Source organism: Xiphophorus couchianus, chromosome 2, assembly GCF_001444195.1.
Source record: "Xiphophorus couchianus chromosome 2, X_couchianus-1.0, whole genome shotgun sequence".
Classification (NCBI taxonomy): domain Eukaryota; kingdom Metazoa; phylum Chordata; class Actinopteri; order Cyprinodontiformes; family Poeciliidae; genus Xiphophorus; species Xiphophorus couchianus.
This window is the reverse complement of record NC_040229.1, coordinates 12,699,246-12,722,744: the sequence shown is the minus strand read 5'-3', so window position 1 is coordinate 12,722,744 and position 23,499 is coordinate 12,699,246. Positions and strand designations below refer to the sequence as shown.

Genomic DNA, 23,499 nt, shown 5'->3' with positions numbered 1-23,499 from the left:
AATTGGCTATTGATGAGTAAAGCCATATGAGTCAGAGGTGCTCTGTATGTGGCATATTATGAGTTTACGAATCACAAGAAATGCAATAGTAAGAAGAATAGTAAGGGGTCAAATTATTTGTCTGTTAAAGTTTGCATAATATTATTTTCACTAGTCAAAGTAGTAAGAAAAACCAAAGAAAACAAAGCAGTGTTTCTCTAATCCCAAAAGCATTTCAACAGGATTTTAAGGATTAAAATATAATGTGACTCTTTAAAAAAAAAAACTAAAGAGTTATAAGAAGACTAATAAGACTAAGGTGTTGTGTTGTTGTTCTTCTTTGTCAAAAATTATATGGGTTTATTGACTCAGCTTCATCCAAATATTATGAGTAACCCCATGGCAATTTACAAGGTTTGCTTTTAGATCCCACCCTCTTAATCTTTTTTTATTGCAGTACAACTGGGAGGAAACATTTTATTACCTTCACAGCTATGTCAATTAAGCTATTTTAAACCATAGTTTCATTCCAAATACTTAAAACTTCAACTGCTTAAGAAGGCAAGTTCACATGACACAGCTGTTAAAGTGTAGGTTTGCTGCCTGTGCATTCTGGAATTGATTAAAGCACTTATATTTTTCTTTAATCATACAGGTTCTCCAGATTCCTCATGTACTTCTGTTTGCGTCATTCCACAAGTCTGTCTCTCAATCTTATTTATGACTTAAATTGCATCACCTCAGTTCTGCACTCTTTAAAATATTCCATTCTTGTGGTTTAATAAAAATTATTATTTAATACACTTGGTTTATCTCCTTTTTTTACCTTAATTCTTTTATACTTTAAAAACTGATGCATTTTGTATAAGCTAAAGGGTTTTCTATGAAATTGACATCCCATTATTTTTATAGAATTGAAGAAGGAATTAAATTTAATTAGAAAGAAGACAATAGGGACAAAAATCTTATATGATCTGCACACTATGCATTTTATTGCAGTTCAAGAAATAACCTTAGTAAATTTCAATAAAGCTAAAAAATACCTTTACATTTTTTATGTAAAATCGGGTACCCAAAAAATAATGTGTCACGTAATGCATTTTCCTTGTATTTTCTTTCATCTCTTTATTTTTTTTCTTCTCTTTTTGCAAATGATTAAAAAGGTTGCATGCGAAATCATCCTTTAAACAGTTTGATACTCATGTTTGCAGTGGCCAACATAAAGAGGTTCAGCTTGGATTCCACGTCTAAACAGGAAGTGAAGCAGAAACAACAGAATGTAACAGGCAGACATTATAAAAAGCATGGTAGTGTCCTGCTAAAGGGCAGTAAGTGGTAGAAAGGCGGACATGCTAAAGTACCTTAGGAGCTTGCATCTAAATTCCTGTAGTCGTGGAAATGCTCTTTCCACACAGGAGGTTTGCCTCTCATTGCTCCACAGTCTCTCAGCTGCAGCACTTGCTCTTGGCCTGTTCATTTTGATCATTAAAGACAAGAATTAAAGATATTCTTGTCAAACAAGCACACTTTTCAATATTATTTTATTTTTGAAGAGATGTTTGGATCTTACACACCAGAGACGTGGGGATAGGTTGGTAGCATCTACATATTCCCCCCACATACAGACTTCTCCCCCGATCACTAAACTCTTCTGCTTCTCAGTACCTGTTCAGATAAAAAAAATACAAATGAAAATAAAAGATTCTTACTCTTGAGACTGAATAAATAATGACAAATGAAAACAGAATGTTCACAAAAGTCTATTTTTTTGTTCTATAAAATTTGGGGTTTGCTGCCACCTGGTGGTTTGACAATCAATGGAACATCAATGAAAAAATTGGTTGTCTGAAATTGAGAGCTATTTCCACAACCTGAACAACTCACAGCGCCCCTGTTTTTTCACTAACCTTTGAAGGCTAGTGGCCACACATTATAGTAGCGGGCCCAGTTGTGTGTGGGTCCAGGCTGGTCCAGATACCACGGAGAGGCCAGAATCACCCTGAGTCCAGCTTTAACAACCCTGCGTACTTCACAAAGGTAACAGCCCTGTTTCCACACCTCCACCACTGACAAAAACCTGCGCTGCAACACAAAACAACTCACCATTAGATGTACACACAGTTTCAGTGGTACATTACCTTCCACATCATCCACACTTGTATGGCGTCCTTCATCTTTTACCTTTAAAAATAATAGCCACTGTTGTTTGTATGACAGTCATGGAGAAATTTAATTCTTTAGTTTTATTTTGACCACATTTATATACAATGATCACATTTATAATTCAATCAAACATCCACAACATTTTGGTTTCATTTCAGTCAAAGGGGTTTTCAACTTTTCAAAAGTCTACATAGACTGTGCATGAATGTCACATAAAATTAGGACCTTCTAATAACTCGCACAATAACTGCAAAAGATAAGCACCAGCCTCCCACAGTCCTGCAAGGATACATGGGTACAGATAATGGATGGATTTTTTTTTTTAATTTTGGATTATAAATTATGAACTTCTAAAGACATTCTGTGTCACCGACATGTAATTTTCAATAAACAGTACATATATCTGTTGGTGCATCCTTACTCGTTCATGGTAGTCAAAAACATCTTGCCACACAATGGATGTCTTCCTCAGTATTGATGTGATGTTCACAATTCTGTTAATAAATGTGGACATATTAATCTTTTTATAGATTTGATTTGCATGTAGACTTCAACCCAAAATCCCCTCTCTACTGCCTTACTTTTCAATGTAGAATGCTTCCAGTTTAGAAAAGTCCAATCCAAAACCCATCTTGTGCATGAATGCACGGATGTAAGGATTTGATCTCCTACAAAAAAGCAGTGGGAAGTATTTCCTTTCATGTTGTTACGCTCAGTGATGACTTGCAGCTTTTTGACAGCTGAAAACTACTTCAGTTGAATATTAAGTTTGTGTTTCTCTTCTTTGCATTGACTTACTTTTAATTTTCAAACCTACCAGCAAGAAAAGTCAACCTCGTCTCCTCCTAAGTGGATGTAGGGGTCAGGAAACACAGAGGCCACTTCCTTCAAAAGTGACAACATGAACTGATATGTGGAGGGTAGTGTTGGATTAACAGGTCCAAAAGTCCCTGAAGGAGTGGCCCCTCTGTAGCAGGGAGTCAACAACTCAGACTGACCTGAGACATAAATCCTTTAGTAAATATAATAATAATATATAGATACATACAAATATACATAAAATAAATAGTTATCACATTAAATGGCTGGTGGAGCAAACCAATGCACATACTAAATATTGACATTTTTTAGCACTTTTAGAGTATTTTGGGTGGTTTAAGGTTTATCTTAAAAACGAGACCATCAGTGTGAACACACAATACTTATAAAAGCTTTGTGCTTCAAAAACCTACCACTGTGATATTCACGAACGAGATCTGGAGGACTGGTTCACTGCTTGTTTGTTTTAAATGTTGTTTATTTTGCTTTGAAATTCTACCTTTTCCCCAAGATTTTGTGTGGCCTGGTGAATCAAACTCCGGAAGGACTCTTATTCCTCGCATCCTGGCATATGAGATCACCCTTCTCACATCTGACTGTGTGTAGACGTGAGTCACTGGATGGAAAGCCCCCTGTATCAGAGCCAGAAGTTTTTGGTTGTAGGGAGGACTTTCCAGCACTCATGACTTATGAAGCAGGGGGCTACAAATACTCACTATGGAAAACCATAATTGAATGTGGTTTAATGTTTATTTCATTTTATTTTCTTAAAATGCATTGTCTTTAAATACAACTTAACAGCTGTTCCAAATCACATACCTTATTGGAAAGGTCTGGGAATTTGTGGCTTTGGTAAGGGAATGATGGATCGTCAACAAGGTGCCAATGAAATACATTAAACTTACTGTAGGCCATTGCATCCTAGAAAAGAAAAAAAAAGCCATGTATGATCAATTGAACAGAAATATGGGCTAAGATGATATGTGATTGTTACCAGAGTTTTTAAAATGGCCTGCACTGGTAAGTAGTGGCGTGAAGTGTCCAGTAAAATTCCTCTATAGTTAAATTGTGGGTAGTCCTCAATCTCAGTCTTGTTAATATAATACTGAAAAACAAAAAAACATAAAAACTAATAACTAAAAGCTAAGTCATCATTGCATAATGATGGATATCATTTATAAACCTGAGCTTTAGTATTTGAGAAACTCTGACTTACTGAGCCTAAATCATCTTGATACACCAACTGACTGAAGGTCTCAAGACCTGTGCTTAATCAGAAAAAACACACATTAAAAACTTTGTTTTAAATATGCATATAAGATGGACATTGACATTCTAAAAACTACTGAGTTATTTCTTTAGCCTAAATATTAAATTTGTAGGTTAAATTTGTTTTGAATACCAATACAGAGTTTATGTAGTCACTTACATAGTCATATTAAGCTAGAGCTGAAAAGATTGGTTACTTTTGATGCTAATATGACTTGTTCAGCAATAAAGAAGTAGGGGTTTTAGTTTTAAAAAGTCTTTAGTATAATTTATCACTTTAATCCATTTGTATTTACTTGGAACAATACTCTAGCCAGGGGTGCCCAAAGTCAGTCCTGCATTTTTTAGTTTTCTCCCTAGTTTAACGCACCTGGATCAAATGATGGCTCGTTAGAAGGCCTAAGAAGAACATTGACATGCTGAAAAGGTTGTTACTACCACCAGGGAGAGAACTAAAACGTGCAGGATGCCGGCCCTCGAGGGACCCCTGCTCTAGGCAAAGCCCATAAACTATCCAGTCTCTGATCCTGGACTTGCTGAGCAAAATAACTGAAATTTTGTTGTTTTTCACCAAGTTTTTAGAGTGCAAGATAACAGTTATTGATAACATTAGTTAACTGCCATTATGTCCATTTTAATAAGGTACTTTCTAATTCTTTAAAAATGTAGTGATAGTAATTACCTCTTAGAGAACCCCACACAGTTTCTGCATTCAGAGATGCTTGCCCAGCAAAGACACTCAATTTGTCTAAAACACAAATGGGAAAAAGTTCTCAGTGATAGCTTTTACCGTTTGGGTTTTGTAAATTTAATACCTCATTATGTATCTTTAATCTTACATCTCTCTGAAGAGTCTTGATTTGGGTAACCCTCACAGTCATGACGATCAAGACTAATTGTGAGAGTGAATACCTCATTCTCACTGAGTTGTAGAGTATCATTCCCTGTGAAAAATGAGTGTAAATATATATCAATGACATTTTACTAAAATGTACAAATGTTCCAACCAAAGTATTGTTAGACAACACAAGGGTAAAGCTGGCCCATTGTCATTGAATGTGTTTGTGGTAACAGGCATTGGCTGGCCTACAGCTGAGCTGCTGTTTTTACAAAACCCATTCATCTACTTTAAAAGGCACAATGACAAACAAAACATTCATAACAAAACTACTAAGCAATTCACAGTTGTAAATAAGTTTTAAATATGTTATCACCAGAATGTCTTCCCTTAGGTTCATGACAAAACACATAAGAATTGTTTACCAACAGTGAGTTGTTTTAACAACTATTTAAAAATAATAATTGTGTAGCTACACTAAAAGTGATCAGGTTGGCTTGTAAATGCAAATAAAGTGAAAAATGTGTATTTTCTTAAGTACACTTACCATAAGAGTATCCTGGAAATAAAATGGAAAAATATCTCTTGAATGCTGCATCCAGAACAGAACAGCTGTGCTTTGTATCCAAGTATCTTCTGTATCCAAAACTGAAAGATTGGGGTTTCAGTTGGTATCTTTCTGGAGAGGGGATAAATATTTGTGGCAATGGCCACACACTCTCTGCTGTGTTTAAGCTGAGATGAATTATGATCAGTAGTAGGAAAATAAATTTTATCAGAGTGCAGTGTCCAGGATTTACTGAGCACATGACTTTCATATTCGACTTTTCACCTTCTGCCCAACTGAGTTAGTCAGGTGCATAGGAGCATGTAGTCAAGTGAGGTAAACAACAGGCAGCTTACCACTATGCCTACTAATATACATAATAATAGTGGTAGCTACTACTACTACCAGGGGTGCCTTGCCAATATTTTCAAAGGGGTGTCCAAATGGGGGCCACCAACACACAAAGGCTTAAAAATTCAGGAGTTTTATTATACTATTGGCCTATTTACAACTAAGAAGGTAATTTAACAAATACACAAATAAATAAATAAACAAAATATTTATTTTTGGCCTAGTAATAGTAATAATATGTTAGAAGGATTATGTCCATTCTGCACAATGCATTAGTTATTTATTTATCAGTTTATTTATTGAATCTTGGGCATAGAAACAAAAGTAAAAGTCAAACCTATTACTCATATGTATGGTTTACTGAAGTTTTACTATTAAAATTTTATTGGAACACAATAGTGAGGTTTAAAACACAAATGTAGAGCTTTTTTAACATTAAGTGTGCGAGTGAGACATTGCCAACATTTGGAACAATTTTTACCTATTTATTATACTGTTTGGCTAACCTAGGTTCGATATTGATGAAGAAAGATATTGAATTTCTTTTCACATTTTATTTTCTAGTTTGTCTGACGTAAGGCCGTCGTCAGTTGGTGACGCTGCCTCTCTTTGTTGGCTTAGCAGCGGCGACGTTTTGTTGTTATTTTCGCTGCAGCTGAAAAACAGGCTCGGATAATTTTGGTTTTCGTATTGTTCCGCAATCTACATCTGGCGTTTTCGACCTCAAGGTGTGCTCGTCGTAAGCCGGTAAACACCCTAGGAATGGACTCAGACGAGGGCTATAACTATGAATACGACGACGAAGACGAATGTAGCGAGGACAGCGGCGAAGTGGAGCCGGAGGACGACACCCTGGATATCGGTGAGGTGGAATTGGTCGATCCTGTGGTGGCCGGCGGGGAGCGAGACGAGGGTGGCGAGACTGGTGTAGGTGGTCACGGTCCTGGTGAAGAAGAGGAGGAGGACTATCGTTTCGAGGTTTTGACTGCCGAGCAGATCCTCCAGCATATGGTGGAGTGTATCAGGGAGGTCAACGAGGTCATACAGGTAGGTATTTTGGTATACCATCGTCAGGAAAGACCGGGGTCCAGGATTTTATCAAGCGTTTACAGGCCACGGACGTTAGCTTATCGGCTAGCCTTGTAGGAGTAGTTAACTTACTGGAAGGTGACAGTTTCACAAGACTAACACGTGTTGAAATTCGTTTTTAACGATGGTAAGTTTTTGTTACTAGTGTGTATTTAGAATGAGTGTGGACATGTTGAAATGTCACTAAATATACACATTTAAACTGAAGTTTTGTTACAGGAAGTAGTCTAATCCCCATTGAGAAGTTGGCAGCTACCTTTGCTAAGCTAATGTTAGCTTTCTTGCTACTTAGCCATCTTCTTAAGCTATGCTAACAGCAGTATTCTGAAAAAGCCCAACGTCTTTGGTTGTTGACTTGGTGTACGTTAGGTGTGACTTTTGACGACAGAACGGTTGAAGTTAACTAATCAATTCAAGTTCGACTTCTAGAAATATAGTGCAACTAGACTAACGTTAACGTATTTTGACGTTTGTCCAAAGGCGAGTTGGACATTGTGTAATGTAGCAAATGACAAGCTATGTTAGTTACAGAATAGCGACCAAGCATTTTGTCCGAACTTCGATGAGATGAAATACTGTTTTAGAATTGCATTTTAATAAGCCTTTTGACTTAACAACTGATTCCATTCGCAGTAGCTTGTCAGAGATGTACGGTGTAGCACAGAGCCTACTGAGGCCTCCATTTCCTCTCTCGTAGGCATAGAATTAAAAAACAAAAAAGAAAAAATACTCCTATTAAGTTACCACTTAGTTCTCTGTGATATAGCATGAACCATCATTCCGAAATATGATTTCGAAGAAGCTTGAAAGTCGAAAATATATAAATTCTTCCCATACAAAACGGTTGCTTTGAACTTGTTCCAATTTTAAAAACTGACTGTGGTTCTGTGTTTTTGAGTAGTAATAATATACAAGTATACCTAATTTAGTTTTGTAGGTTGTTTGAAGTCTGACATTGTCGGAGGTTCTTCGTGTGTCAGTGTAATTGCTTTGAATTACACAATATAAAAGCTAATAGAAAGAAATACAAAAATATCTCAGGTAGATAGATTTTAAGCGTTACATTTAAAATCCTGCAAGGTTCTTCAGGGACCACCATTGCATAAATGTTTAAGTTGATAGTAAAGTTAATAGTTAAGAAGATTGTGCATTAGTCTTAACTTTTGTTTGAGAGATTGTTGAATCTCATTCTTAAATATTTTGTTCAAAACACTGACAAAAAAGAAGGCTTTTGAATATGCTCTAGTTAATCTGGGTTCAGATGTCTTATACCTGAAAAACCTAATTTGATGTTTTTGTGGTTATTTAATACAAAATCAAACCAGAATAGAGTCAGTGACTGAACCTGTTGTTTTTGTTGTACTTGGTAATTTAATTCTGACTTTGTGCTGGTTAGATCTGTTTTCTGTTCATTCACATTAGAATTCTGGTAATTTAATCACTTTGCTAGCCTATATTCTTGCAGTTTTGGTTGTTTTCATACTTAACCGTTTGGGGTAGGAAATAGTGCCATCCACAGTGGAATATGTTCTACCATCAACGGCTCAATTCATAGACACCATTAGGATTTTTAGTGCCGTCTCTGAAAATGACAGATTTTACAGCAATTTCCAATAATATTCTTTATAGGGTGTTGTAAGGAAATGTGGCAATGTGACTCAAATAAACAATATTTCCCAACAGGAGTTTGCTCAATTATGTTGGTTTAATCAACGGTCAAAAGCTCTCATAAAAGTCAAGTTTTATTACCTGGTGGATATCGGGTGGAATACAACGTTTTTCAAAAACAATGTACACTTAAATTATAAGTGGGAGCCTAGTGTTTTTGTGACTGTTGTTCTCCATAATTAAATAAATACTTGTCTCCATATATATGTCATTTTCAAAAGTCTTTTGGATTTTCAATATCAAAGGTATGTCTACATAGTACCTAGTTAAAGCTAATATTGCCCAATCTTTCCAGCTTTATTTTTACACAACTTTTTCTTGTTTTTTGTTTACTATGTGTGTAACTTGCCAGTCACAAACCTATTTCAAAATACAGAAAATCGCTTAATGCAGTCAAATTGAGACTGTTGTAAATGCATTCAAGAGATTTTTCAAATGAGTTGTTTTACTTTTTTAAATAAAACTTTAAGCTTTTTTAGGCTATGTTCACACTTCAGGCCTCAACGTTCAATTCCAATTTTTTTGTGAAACCTGATGGGTTTTTTTGTTTTGTTTTTGTGTGGTAGTACATATTTCAAAATATACATGTGTATGTGACTTGTATGTGATCTCCTAAAGTGAACAGCAGACAACCTAAAAGTGTCCTGCATGCACAATAGAGGACTCAGAAACATAACACAGTGAGCATTCTCGGTGTTTGCGGAAGTAAACATGAATGGTAATGGTGGAGCATATTTTAAGATTTTAAAGTGTTGTCCAACCAGAGCCAGCACATCAACAACTTGATCCTCATTATCCTCTGCCATGGTTGTTGTTTTTCTCTCCTTTTGCCTGTACTAGGATGCACAGTAGTGACATTTATCGAGAATCAATTACATACAGGTAGGATGAATGCGACCTGGCCGCACAGACACAGGTCACATTTGAAAATATTAGATGCATATCAGATTTAGGACCACATATGCAAGTAGCCTATGTGACATTTCTAAAAATCTGACCTGTGTTGTTCAGACTGTCATGGAAATATCAGATACAGGTTACATTAGGACAAAAAAATCTTATTTGGGTCACTTCAGGCTGCAGTGTGAACATAACCTTGATGACAACCACATGGCATGATGACAACCACATCATGCCTGATGTTTTAGGCAAATCAGTACACTCTTTTGGTGAGTAAAGACAGTTCAGACAGTTTACTAAGCTTACATGTTAATGTTGGTTTAAAAAGTCTAAGTATTCTCTCCATGATATTGCATCAAGTCAACCCCATAATCAAATGGTTGAATGTGATCATGTTGAAAAGTAGCACAGGATTCATTACAAATAAAACAGTTGTCCACTACGGGGCGGTCTTGTTATGATTTTATTTCTCCCAAACACTAAGATAAATTAGATTAAAAAAAAACACATTTAGTTAGCCATTTTAATAATTTTATACATTTGTGAATACACTAATATTCTCAAACTGTGAATTTTACTGATTGTAAAACTTGGAAACAGGAAAGAACAGTAAAAAGTTAATTGAGCTGACTCATTTTGCAGTTTAAGTTAGTGTAGTGGTTTTTCCCACAGATGTTGTGCTTCATGAAATACTTTTTCTCTTTTGGCAATGTATTGATCACATGAAGTTTGTAGTTGATTCATGAGGAGATGAGACTATCTTTGTTTTAGATTGCCCACTGGTTTCACATGATGCTTCCTTGATCATTAATCCTACTCTGTTGTGTTAGAAAGGACTTTTTGTTTGGTTTTCAGAAGCTGTTATTCAAAAGGCAGAGAAATGTGAGAGCCACTGAGTGCTTACTGAATGAACAGAATTCAACCTGCAACAAAGTTGCCATTGTCCTTACCTGGTACTATAAAGACAGTAGACTCAGGATAACTCTCTGGATTTACATAAGACACAATCCCTGTGTCGATCCTTGCTCCCTCCTAAGCAAAATGATGACATTAAAAAGTCAAAGAAACAATCTTTGGACTTATTTTTAAGTCACATTGCTGCTTCTCTATGCATATTTATGCCTACACGCTCTCTTATGTTTGACAAAGCAACTGCAGTTTGAATAGAAATGAAACAAATTTTGATAAAGATCAACAGGTCCCCTTATAGAAGTGGACCCATTGGATAACATGTAAGCATATTGGGGTGGAAGTTAAGGTGTTAACCTATGATTGTATTAAACAGGGAATATGATGAAGCATTTTTAGAAATATTAATCTTTGATATTGTGAAATGACATCGCTGCAAATGTTTTTCTTCTACAACTTCTGATTTTAACCTTGCTTTGGCAAAATTAATTTGTATGATAACTTCCTTGAACAATAGAAAAATTAAAGTATAAATTGGAATTTTAATTTCTCACCATTTTTCCTTTCTAGAACCCTGCAACAATAACACGCATTCTCCTCAGCCACTTCAACTGGGATAAAGAAAAGCTTATGGAAAGGTAGGAATCTCTGGATTATGTTGACCATTTGGTGATGGGATTTTAATTGGTACTATTAGTACTACTATTAATTGGTACTTAGCCAAAATAAAAATTAAAATAACAGAGGCACTTCCTCAGCCTGCTAAAGGCCAAACCCTTGCTCTATGCTATTTTCTTTGTACATTGGGTCTGGACCCTCAGCTGTTGGAAAAACAATTGCTTGCTAAAGACGTGGACTTTTTGAAATTTAAAGATCTACCCAATCCCTGACATTTGATCGTCATGTATGTAATGCGTCAGTTTGACTGTATGAAGCTTATCGGAAATTGTGGGCGCTGTAAACAGCCATCCCTCACTGTGAAGAGAGAAGTGACAAGTCGAAGAAGATGGCTGTTAATGTTAATTCAGTATTTGGAAGAGTGGCCAACATGGAGTGAACAGCTTCATTCACTTATTCTGCTGCTATTGCCAAACTACAGTCAGCCTAAAACGGCACAGAAAATCAATATTATTGCTCACAAATCCTCCCTCTGTTTGCTGACTAGCCTGATTGGAATTCAACCAGAGAAATCAAGCTCAGCGGGAGAAATCCCAGACAGAACACTGAAGGAACACAAGAATTGAGCAGAATTGCGTAGGATTGCAATAGCCAGGCCGGCTCTTCTTGGATCTTGATTGTTTACATGGTTCTTAACTCTGCCTTTTGTTTGCTTAAATATTGCAGATACTTTGATGGAAACCTCGACAAGCTTTTCTCTGAGTGTCATGTCATCAACCCCAGCAAGAAGCCTCGGATCCGTCCTCCAATCAACACTAGATCATCGGCACAAGACATGCCTTGTCAGATCTGCTACCTAAACTTCCCCAACTCGGTGAGTTACATGGTTAGATCAGCATTATGCTGGATGAGCTGGATCTTCAGCCGTAGATGGGAATTATGTTAAATGTTGTATTTAAAAATGTATTCCCTAACCTTACAGTTTTTTAGAGAAGGTGAATTTTTCTTTCGTAATGTAACAACATCTCAATATTACAGGGAGAAGTAGCATAGCCAAGAAGAAAAAATATGTAAATCCCATCTAGAAATTGATTTTCAGAAAAGCTTGAAAGCAACTCTTGAAATTACAAAACATAAATCTGGAATTGGATGCCAAAAAAACTTAAAACATAAAGTTAAAGGTTATCGATCAACCATTTTATTTTATGATTACTGTTTTTTTTTTCTTTGGGTTCTTAGGTTGCTAATTGTCCCAGATTAGAAAACATCTGTAGATTCTAAAAGGTACTTTCTTACTAATATGAGGTTTTCACGTTTTTAAGCTGTTCAGCAGACCATGATTGTAGATGTCATTACATTGTCTTAGGTTTCAATTGTCCAAAGAAAATAATATACGATGACGTTGGGGAGTATCAAAGGATCGCAGTGATTTATTTTTGTACCATCAAACATGTTGTCTTTTCTCTGTAGCGCCCTGGAAAGCATACGTTTTGGTATGAAGCACATAGAACAAAATTAAACCAACCATCTATGTCATTGACAGTTGGTTCTCTGCTTTGTAAACTAATGGACTGCCAGTTTCAACCTTAAGCTAATGCAGTTTTTAAAAATTCTAATTTTGGAGCTACAAGCAGTCCATCTATGAAGCAGCCAGTTGGCTGCCTCTTCCCAAGCAGCTTGTTTCACAAATGAACCTGCTAAGTCAGCTTGACAAACTTCTACTGCTATTCCATGAAGAGCACAAAGAAACATTCTGTTAAATTGGCAAGCTTATTTGAGGTTTCTTCCTTCTAAAGAGGAGGGCTGAAAATCACAGTAAAGCAATCCTAATCAGTTTCATCAGAGGGGATGGCAGTAAAACAAGGATTTATTTAACACCCTCCAACAACATTTTCTTGTTGAAATTTTGTTTAGATTTTTTTAAATTGATACTAGTTATCCCTGCATTAAACGTGTCAGTGTGGCAACATGCTCTCGTTTAAAATAAGAAAAAAACACATCAGTGATGTTAAAGATTCAAGGAAGATTCATGAAACTTTCTTTGGCAACAGGTCAAAAATGTGCTTAAAGACTTAAAAAAGGGCTGCTCTTCTGAAATAAACTGCAATAAAAGCTGACTGACTTAAACAGTAGCAGATTGTGAGTCAACGTGTTCTCTCCTCCCATACACTGACTTGGTGCAGCTCTATGTATGGAATAAAACTGCTTTACTCCAGTTTTTATGTATATTTATTTCTTCAGTTATTAGCCGTTTCCTTACAGTGGAATGCATTTAAATCTTCTTTACAGTGTTTGTTTAATTTTTAATGGTGTATTGTGAATAAGAACAAATTGTACTATTTCTTAAAAATAGTAAAATTACTCAACACTGAAAGGCAACACCCTCACTTGAAGATATTCAAATATTCCTTCCTTTGTACTTTCACTAAGGGGAAAAAATCTATTCTGGAAGTAAAATTTACATTGAGCATTGTAGTATTAGTCATGAATACACATTATTCTCAAGTCATTTTATTGTCTGTAATTTGAAAAGTTAATATTGATGACAAGGATTGTATGTTTAAAGTGTTGGATGATGTTTGTTTCAGTACTTTACCGGTCTGGAGTGTGGACACAAGTTCTGCATGCAGTGCTGGGGAGATTATTTGACTACCAAAATCATAGAGGAAGGAATGGGACAGGTACATTTCAAGATTCGTTTGTGGAGATGTACTAGTCAGGTTTTCTTGCCAGTAACAATTTTATCATTAGTTTTTTACTAAATAATTTCTACATTTTTATTATACTTGACACAATGATTCTGATTTTCAGCAGTTTTGCTTTTTGGTTCTAAGGACAAGAAAGCATAAAAGAGAAAAGAAAATGTAGCACAGCTTCTTTGATGAAGGCAATAGTTCTGAACCAAACAGAAAATAAATGGTCCATTAAATTTTTCTTATTTAATGGACCCAAGTATATATACCTAACCTGTTTCTGATGGGTGTTTTTTTATCTTAAGATGTCTATTGAAGTCTGTTATTTGTTTATGGAGCAAAGGTAGAGGGACTTCTAAGATTTTTTGCATTTAATTGATTTTTTTTGTCTGTGTTTGATCCACCGATCACCAGTTAAAGCCAATCAATAGAAAATTGTTTAATTCTTGTGTCTGACTGTTTTATAGGTGCATTTAAGGCAACATATATATATATATATATATATATATTTACATAAAAGCTCATTATTGCTTTAATGCTTTTGGAATATAAGTGGGCTTCTTTGTCTTAGATTGGTCATGCACCTCTAATATTGTGTCAGGAAGACAAATTAACATAAAAGAATCATTATAAAGACTGTTCTTAGCTGAACTAGGAGCTAGCTAAAAACAGTAAAATTTGCACTGTTACATTTGGTGTCACTCTTGATGTCTGAAATAGGCTTTATTTTTTTCAATGACCAACTAATGATTTTATTTCTATTCTTTTTTTCTCAGACGATTTCATGCCCTGCTCATAGTTGTGACATTTTGGTTGATGACAACACAGTCATGTGAGTATGTTTGTACATGTATTTGTTTTATTTTTTGGTCTGTTATGATCATCAGAAATTGACGCTGATAATGTCTTTCACTAAAAACAATTTTGTGATGCTCAATGTAAAGTAGGGCTGAAACGATTCCTCGTTATTAAAATTCCTCAAGGAAAATTTATCTGCCTTGAAACTTCGTTATTTTATGTTTTATTATGTAGCGCACCGTGTTCCGGCCGAGTTATTACTTGTGTTGCGCAGAGCTCTCACTTCCGCCTATGAGTTATTGACGAAAGCTAAGCGTTAGCAGCCAGTTAACGTCCAGTTTTCAAGTTTGGCCTGGGAGGATTTTATTGATAGATGATCATGTCCGGGTCTTTGTCATTTTTCGGGGGACCGATAAGCATCCTTAAAATGACTGGCGCGATGCTTGTAGTACGGCAGCTTTTGTCCTCCTGGAGCTGCTGCCTAGTGGCCGGTGGTCAGAGCGGGGAAGAGGTGTATTTATACAGGTGAGCGGATAGACTGAAGAAGGCAGGTGGCTGCACATTAGATGATTAACGTACTGTAAGTGTAGCTTTACGGACAAACCGGAAAATTAACTTCATATCATCCCGGTCCCAACAAATGCGTGGCGGAGAACACTGTGACGGCACGTAGCTGGTAGATGTTTCAGTGTGTGACAAATGAAGGTATCAAATACAGTCGCCAACATAAACACAAAAGCTATAAATAACTGGGTAAGGTGAGAGTTCATCTATTAAATTGACTGAAGATGAATACATAAACAAAAAGCTGGACTATAGGCATTTTTTTATAAGCGTATTTGTGAGCCTGCCTTTTTATTATTAAATTGAATACAACTTCAGATTCTTGTATAACTTTTCTTCTGGTTAACTTAGGCAGTGAGCTATTATTGTTACAGGTCAATTTTCTAAACTACAGAAAAGTTATTGTTAGGGAAGCTCAAATGTGAAAAATTAGACTGATGTTGATATGCGATAGTAATACTGCTGCTGTGTTAGATTTACCAATGTTTTATTTTAGCTTTTTTTTTTATTCGATTTCTCGATTAATTGTAAGAATAATCAATAGATTACTCGATTACTAAAATATTTGTTTACACCAGCCCTAATGCAAAGTTACTCTGATTCATCCCAATATTAAAATCAGCAAGGTAGTTTTCACTGTTAAAACTTTATATTTTGTACATAATTATTATACATATCAAATATTATATTCTTCAACGTATTTTAATCCAACTTGTTTTTTAGTGAGGATCATTGAAGTGTGACATCATCTCTGTTTTGTCTCCTGAAAAATATTTTTCAGGAGACAAAACATGTTTTTTTTCTGAAAAATATTTTTTCCCCTCATCTTGAGTCTTTCAGTGATTCATGACTTGTCTTTGGTGGATCTCCAGGTCTTTTAATGCTGCCAAGATTCCAGATCTTCTTTGTGTCAATTTAAATTTAAAATGATTAATCAACTGTGCAACCACTTCTGCAAGAGGAGAAAACAATTATTATATTTACTGTATAACTTATACATTAAGGTCTTAAAAAGCAACTACAAAAATCTCTGCTTGCAAATGTGCATATATATATATAATTTTTTTTTCTAATGAAGGCTAATAATTGATTTTCAATGTTTCCACAGGCGCCTCATAACAGATTCAAAAGTAAAGTTGAAGTACCAGCATTTAATCACGAATAGTTTTGTAGAGGTAAGCTTTGTTGCTTCATAGGAAGTTCAAAAACGATTATGCTGAGCTTTGCAGTTCGACTTACAGGTTGAATCTGAATCTGAGAAGAAAAAACCTGAAACAACTAGTACTTTAATTATAACATGTCTATAGAGCTGCATGAATGTCAGTTTAGCACACAGTAAAAACAGCTCTGCTGCACACCGCTTAAGGAGAATGTTATTACTTGTTATTACATGTCAATAAGTAATAACAAGTAGTGAGCCCACACATATTTAAGGGTTTGGTTGACTTAAAGTAAATGTAGAATTATTTAACCCTATGGTCCTTCATTTATGAGCACAAACAAATGTGTCAAGACCTAAACTTGACTGTGGAAAATGTTACCTATTGCAATCACATGATACTTCTATGTTTGTAAATTCTTCAGCATTTATATTCTGTATACATGTTTTGTTTTTCTCTTCGACAAATAAACTTGTAAATCTTCATGGTGCTAGTTAACTGCATGGCTGTGTTTATGCAGATCTCTACATAGCTAAGCATCGGTCTATCCTCTGTAGAGTGCTTTGAAAAAAGTTAGAATGTAATTGACAACCTGTGGGTCTACAACTGAAAAAATGAAAAACATGTTTCTTATTACTCGTTAAAGTGCAATCGACTGTTAAAGTGGTGCCCTGCACCAGACTGCCATCACGTTGTCAAAGTCCAGTATCCAGATGCCAAGCCGGTGAGATGCAAGTGTGGCCGTCAGTTCTGGTAAGATCAGTAAACTCTCACAGAAAGTAGATTTTCTATGTTATTGAAGGTTGGGTTGATTTGCGTGCTGTTATTACAGTTTCAACTGTGGAGAGAACTGGCATGATCCTGTGAAGTGTAAGGTAAGCTGAATGGAAAAATGAAAATATGTAGGATTCTGGTAGTTATGGGAAGCAATATTGTTCCCTTTTCAATTTAAAAATTTTTTTTTTTTTTTAGTGGCTGAGAAAATGGATTAAGAAATGTGATGATGACAGTGAGACTTCCAACTGGATTGCAGCAAATACCAAGGTATGACATTCATCAGACTCCCTGATATGGATAACATTTGATTTCTCTCTTCTTCAGTTTAATAACAGAACACAATGTTCACCTTAACTCTACAGGAGTGTCCAAAATGTCATGTGACCATTGAGAAGGACGGTGGCTGCAACCACATGGTCTGTCGCAACCAGAACTGTAAAGCGGAGTTCTGTTGGGTCTGCCTAGGTCCATGGGAACCTCATGGCTCTGCCTGGTGAGAACTAAAGGCTTATTTTTTTTCATGTTACTTTTTATGCAAAAAATGTTGCTTTCAAGTAAATAAACTAAATGCGACTCCCGGTAAGATGGTAGAAAATGAATACATTTAAATGTTTCTAGATGTGAAACCACAGCTGGTACATATTTGATCATCAGTTTTTGTAACGGTGTATCATTTATTAGATACATTCAGCAGTCTCAGTACAAAGAGTCCAGAATCTAAAATATTCTGGCTTCTCTCACACACTTACCTTAGAGTTCAAACCTTGGTAATAAAATGTCCAGAGGTCTGTCTGAAATACTCTTTAAACACCACTGACCTGTTTGACCTTTCAGGTACAACTGCAACCGCTATAATGAAGACGATGCCAAGGCAGCCAGAGATGCTCAAGAGGTAATTAAATCTACATTTGCCCTCAAAAATTGTGAAACATACGTTAACTTAGAAAGGTTTATTACATAAATGCATCAATTTAATTCATGTTTTAGTGCAGAATTATTCTTTGTTTTACTCCTGCATGTTTAATTTTCAGAGAATTTTATGGTAAACAAGTACTATTAGGATTTTATAATTTGTAACAAAATTAATTTTATGAAACACCAGCAGAGATTCCAAGGCTGACATTCATGCTGCTGATACAACACACACAGTTTTTGCCTTTTACAGTTTTCAGGGTTTCTTTGCAGTATGGGAAATTATGACATTTAAGTTCTTCTCAATTCAGGATAAGTATGGAATGGCATTTTCCAGATTTTGTTCCCTGTCCTACGGTCTAAAAATTGTCAATCTATCTTCTTTGCCTCCTTCTTTCCCTCTCTCCCTCCCCCACTTTGCTCCTTCCACATTTTTCTTTCTTTCTTGTTTTTTTCTTTTCCTTTGTTTTTTCTTTTTTCTACTTTGTTTGTTTATCTCTGATTTTTGCAGGTTCCATTCTTACTGCAATAATGTTTTGTATCTATATGTCAGAAATTGAGAGTTCAGGAAATTTGAAATGTGAAAACTGTACAGTTGGGTAAATCCAATATTCAGTATTTGGGTGTGTTTGTGAGTTAATCCGGTTTGCCTTACTGTGTGTGCAGCGCTCCAGGGCAGCCTTGCAGAGGTACCTGTTCTACTGCAACCGCTACATGAACCACATGCAGAGTCTGCGCTTTGAGCACAAGCTCTATGCTCAGGTTAAGCAGAAGATGGAGGAGATGCAGCAGCACAACATGTCTTGGATTGAAGTGCAGTTCCTGAAGAAGGCTGTAGATGTGCTCTGCCAGTGCCGCTCCACACTCATGTTCACTTACGTCTTTGCCTTCTACCTCAAGAAGAACAACCAGTCCATTATTTTTGAGGTAAGATGGCTGAAAGTGTTGCTTAATGCTAAAGCTGCCAACCACCAAAGTGTAAAGTCACACAAATCCAAAGCACACAAGAGCCAAATCTATCTTTATTGGTATGAACTAGATATACATTTTTAAAAAGTATTATTGAGGATGACATTCATTACTTCTGTTCCCCAGAACAACCAGGCAGATCTGGAAAATGCCACTGAGGTGCTCTCTGGATACTTGGAGCGGGATATTTCCCAGGATTCCTTGCAGGACATCAAGCAGAAAGTACAAGATAAGTACAGGTAAGTGAAGTAGTGTTCCAGTAAGAAGTTTACATACTCTTTGGCTTTTAATTACACATTTGAACATTTGTTGTATGGAGTAAATAGTATTGGGTAGCACTTGTATTAAGGGATTTGTAAAAGAATTAGCTGCCCAAGATAGTGGATATTCTCAAATCAAAACAGTCAAAATTATATATACTGTCAACATATTTCTGGTATTGTTCTGGATTTTCTTTTATCATTTTTCTTAGCAGAATTTGTATTTAAATCAGTTGATTCACTTATGCTCTTCAGAATCCATAATGCAAGCCTTCAAAGGCAGTTTTATTGTATATTTGGGATCATTGTCCTGTTCTAACAACTGGCCTGTCCAAGTACCAACCATCTGATACAATCTATCCATTCAGTTGGAAGGGAAGTATTTGGAAAGTTCATGACTATTTCAGGAACCAGCAAGGATCATAAAATGGATGCTGCTAAAATGCCAATATAATGGTTAGGAGAGAAGATAGTAACATCAGCCAAGACACCAGGGAAAAATCAACACCTTCAATCTTGACTGAAGTTTACCACTTCCTGTATGGAAAAGTATTTCTGCTAAAGAAACGTTTTATTGCCAGACAAGACGAGGACTGAGCTATGTAGTCACAATAATAGGAAGTATGTTTGTGGTAATCAAGGTGAGACCACCTCCAAATTCTTCCACCTCAATTGAAATCGTTAGCTGTATAGTTGGCACTTGAGTAACAATCCCAAGCACACATCAAACGGCTGAATATTAATCTTCTGTAATGACTCTGACCAAAAGCTAACAAAATCTTATGGATTATGCTTAAAAAATTGGTCCATGTATGGGGGGAAAAAACAAATTTGAAACCAGATTTATCCCTTGTTGATGGCTGTGTTTTCCCCGCAACTTGCCATGTTATATTTATCCAAGTGAGATTGCATGTATATATTTGAACATGTATTCCTCTTTTATGCTCAATAGTTTTTCAGATGTTTGTTTGAAGTTATTTATTGAAACATCGTCATATTCCAGGGAAAACAACAGTAAAAATGGACAATTAAAAGCCTAAAATTATTGTGACATTTGTACATCTCTGACCAGAACTCTCACTTCCTGTAAATATGCTATGCTGGACTTCTCTGAAATTCTGCTGAAATTCTCCTGTGTCTGTAGATACTGTGAGAGCAGGCGAAGAGTGCTGCTACAGCACGTACATGAAGGCTATGAGAAGGACCTGTGGGAGTACATCGAGGATTGAGGACACGTCCCAATGCAACGGACTATTGAGTATCTTGACAAACTAGAGCGCTGATGCAATTAAACAGGGCAGCACGGGCCTTCTGCCGCCTCTCCTCTGGCAACCAACCATTTTTGCATCATTTTTTTCTTTTTCCTGGATTTCTTTAACAAAAAAAAATCTTAAAATAAATTATATTTAAAGAAAGTGTAGAGTAATACAGAGAAAGTGTACTACAGTATTGTTAGCAACAGAGTGGAGTCTACAGGAAGCAGAAAAATCCATCATAAACAAATACATCCTTTGGGTCTGTATTGTAACCCTCCTCTAAACTATCTTTTCTTTGTTTTTTTTGTGAATCTTTTCTGTTTCGATTTTTGACTTTTGTTTTCTTTTTTTTTTTTTTTCCATAAGTGTGAAAAAAATATTTTCAACACAGCTTTAATTGTCCTGGCCATGTCTGCAATATTTGGTGAAATCCTCGTTTGGATGGCTGAATATTGATGGGCTGATTGCAAAGGGGGCAAAGACATTTCAGGGGGGGGAGAAAAAAAAAACACAAAAAGAACAAAAAACAGCAAGTCTGTATTTTTTCAAATTGTAAATAGTCCATATGCATGGAAGTTAAAGAGCAAGAGTGGCACGTGTTTGCATAATTTTGAAATATTTATTCTTTACCGATCTTGAAAAAGATGTACTTTTTCCATTTAGGTTGAGTCCGTTTACGCCTCCCATTAACAGTGGGAGTTTGGAAGCATTGGCAATAAGGCATTCATCCTGTCGTCATCAGTCTGCTCAGATCACTGGACAAAAGTTCCTCATCAGGTTAGTCTGTAAGGAAACTCCAAGAAACCTTCTAGGTGATCAAAAAAATGACTCTGAAAGTACAGTCAAGGTAAAAGGGAAAAAAAAAGTGGAAAAGATTTTACAGGTAAAAGGTAGTAACGAACCAGCCCCATGCCCCTCTGCGCTTATTTGTTGCGCTATCATAATTCTTTTTAGAGACATTTCTAATTATTTGCAAGAGCCAAAATGAGTGACATTCACTCTTTTTTTTAATTTTTTTTTTATTTTCTTTGTTCCTGACGTGGCTTGAGTTAGTCCTGTTAAGTCAGCTTGCACCTTGTGGACTGAGAGGAGTTGGTAGAATGTACTGACAGTTTTTTTAGTTCTAACTGGGCTTGATCACTCTCAAAGTCTGCCAGGCATTTACGTCACCCTTGTAGATAACTTCTCAACAGGCCGATAGTTGCCCGATCACTTTGAAGAGATCTTTTGCCTTGCAGTAAGACGGAACCTTGCTTTAAACCAAGCTACACAGACGGACTTCAGTGTTCCGTAAAGAGATGCAAATTTAAGGGCAAATCTCTAAAGGTTGCAGGGGTGTTTTGTAAAGCTGGTATACTTTTGCAAAAGTCAGTGTTTTTCTTTTGTTTTGTTTGTTGTTTTTCTGTTTTTGTACATGGGTTGAGGTTTCAGCAGTGAAATGTCAGTGCCCCTCCAGGTTTTGCATCGTTCTGTGTGGCAGCTGCCCTGATTGTCAAGCTCTCTGTTTGTAGATGCTCGTTCATGTCTCTGCAATGTGGCAATCTTCACAAGATTGGCTGGAGGGGACATGATCGTTCCAGGCACTGATGCAAGTTGGAAAGATGACACCAAAGTGTCAGCCATCGTTAAAATACATCCTTCGCCCTAGTTTCAGATCTTTGGGCAATTGTCTCCCAAAATGCTTCTTATGTGTTTCAAGTTATTATTTTATCCTAGCAAATTATAAACTGTACTGTTTATTTGAATAAATGTCATGAGAAATCTGATTTACGGGAGTGATGTGTGAGTCATTAGAGTAGGCCTGGTGTCAAGCAGTGTAATTAGCCAGATATCAGAAGAAATGCACAGATGAGGCTTTTGAATGGCTGATACCGATTTCTTGCTTTCTTTGAGGTCTTTAGACTTTTTTTCTTTTTTTTCTACAAGCACTTCAACAAAAAAAAAAAAAAAATGTACTGCTGGTTCTGTGATGGAGGTAGTAGTTTTGAATCCAACTGAAAATGAAATATAAGATTAACAATATTTATGCATCAAAACTGTTCTAATTTTTGTTTGACTAAAAATTAATCAATACATTTTATTTGATGCTTTTAGAGTCAGAAAATGGTCGGACTTCTTAGTTTTGATTCATTTAATGAATGGAAAAATGAACCTGTTGAGGAGGGATCTGAAGAGAATTGTTCAGGTGATTGTTGCACCTCTAACCCATCGCACTTTTCTCTACACTACAGACCTTTGCAGCGCTTTGTCTTCCAAATAGGTGTGGAATCAATTTGGAAACTTTAATCTTGAGTTTTGGTCTAAATGATAATAGTTGACTCTTTTTGTCACCAAGTTTACATTCAGTTTGTTTTTTTTTTGTTGTTTTTGAGCATCCAGAAGTTGTTTTTGTCAAAGATGACACAAGATGAATGGACACAAATTGCTTTTCTCAAAGTTGTCTTGCATTAACTTCAGCTCCAGCTGTAATCGCTATCCTAACCCGCTCTTCAGGGGCTCACTCTGTTTTCACTGTCTGCTAGAAGTTTTTGACCATTTCAGATTTTAAGTTTTGGAGTAACAGAAGCAGCTACTTGCATTAAACCGAGACATCCAAAAACTTTTAATACTTTTCTACATACCTTTCCTTTATGCTATTAAAGGTGTTTTATTTCCTAATAGTGTAAAATGTGAGGGGAAATTAGATGTTTGTTTTTGGAGAAAAAAATATTAAAGTGCATAATGTTGCAAACAGTCGTCTTGCATGAGTGGTTGATTGTGGACATTTTGTTTGACATCCGCTAGCCTTTGGCTGCATATCAATAAAATAGAATTTTATCAATAGGTTTACTAATTTCAGTAATTCAACTTAAGTGTGAAACTCAGATTCATTGCACAAACTGAGATATTTTTGCTTATTTAGGAGATTGTCAAAGCTTCTTCAAGCTAACAGAATCTCCAAAGTTAGATTTTTGTAATGG

General features: G+C 36.0%; 2 protein-coding genes across 2 annotated transcripts; one reads left to right on the top strand and one right to left on the bottom strand.

The window, feature by feature from the left end:
- Positions 1-1,116: 1,116 nt before the first annotated feature.
- Positions 1,117-5,886, bottom strand: hexa (hexosaminidase A (alpha polypeptide)). Its single transcript, XM_028030512.1, has 15 exons — positions 5,876-5,886; positions 5,610-5,716; positions 5,070-5,174; positions 4,913-4,978; positions 4,178-4,224; positions 3,956-4,066; positions 3,781-3,882; positions 3,461-3,593; positions 2,960-3,140; positions 2,724-2,810; positions 2,564-2,636; positions 1,887-2,061; positions 1,554-1,644; positions 1,341-1,448; positions 1,117-1,226 (listed from the first exon to the last, which is right to left on the bottom strand). The coding sequence occupies exons 1-15, from the start codon at positions 5,884-5,886 to the stop codon at positions 1,163-1,165; spliced, it is 1,461 nt and encodes a 486-aa protein (XP_027886313.1). The 3' UTR covers positions 1,117-1,162.
- A 680-nt stretch (positions 5,887-6,566) lies between these two features.
- On the top strand, positions 6,567-23,272 carry arih1 (ariadne ubiquitin-conjugating enzyme E2 binding protein homolog 1 (Drosophila)). Its single transcript, XM_028027660.1, has 14 exons — positions 6,567-7,013; positions 11,103-11,170; positions 11,877-12,024; positions 13,739-13,831; positions 14,620-14,675; positions 16,314-16,380; positions 17,012-17,118; positions 17,198-17,240; positions 17,338-17,409; positions 17,505-17,635; positions 17,977-18,034; positions 18,721-18,981; positions 19,150-19,262; positions 20,428-23,272. Exons 1-14 carry the CDS (start codon positions 6,729-6,731, stop codon positions 20,510-20,512), a joined length of 1,587 nt encoding a protein of 528 aa, XP_027883461.1. The 5' UTR covers positions 6,567-6,728; the 3' UTR covers positions 20,513-23,272.
- Positions 23,273-23,499: the final 227 nt, after the last annotated feature.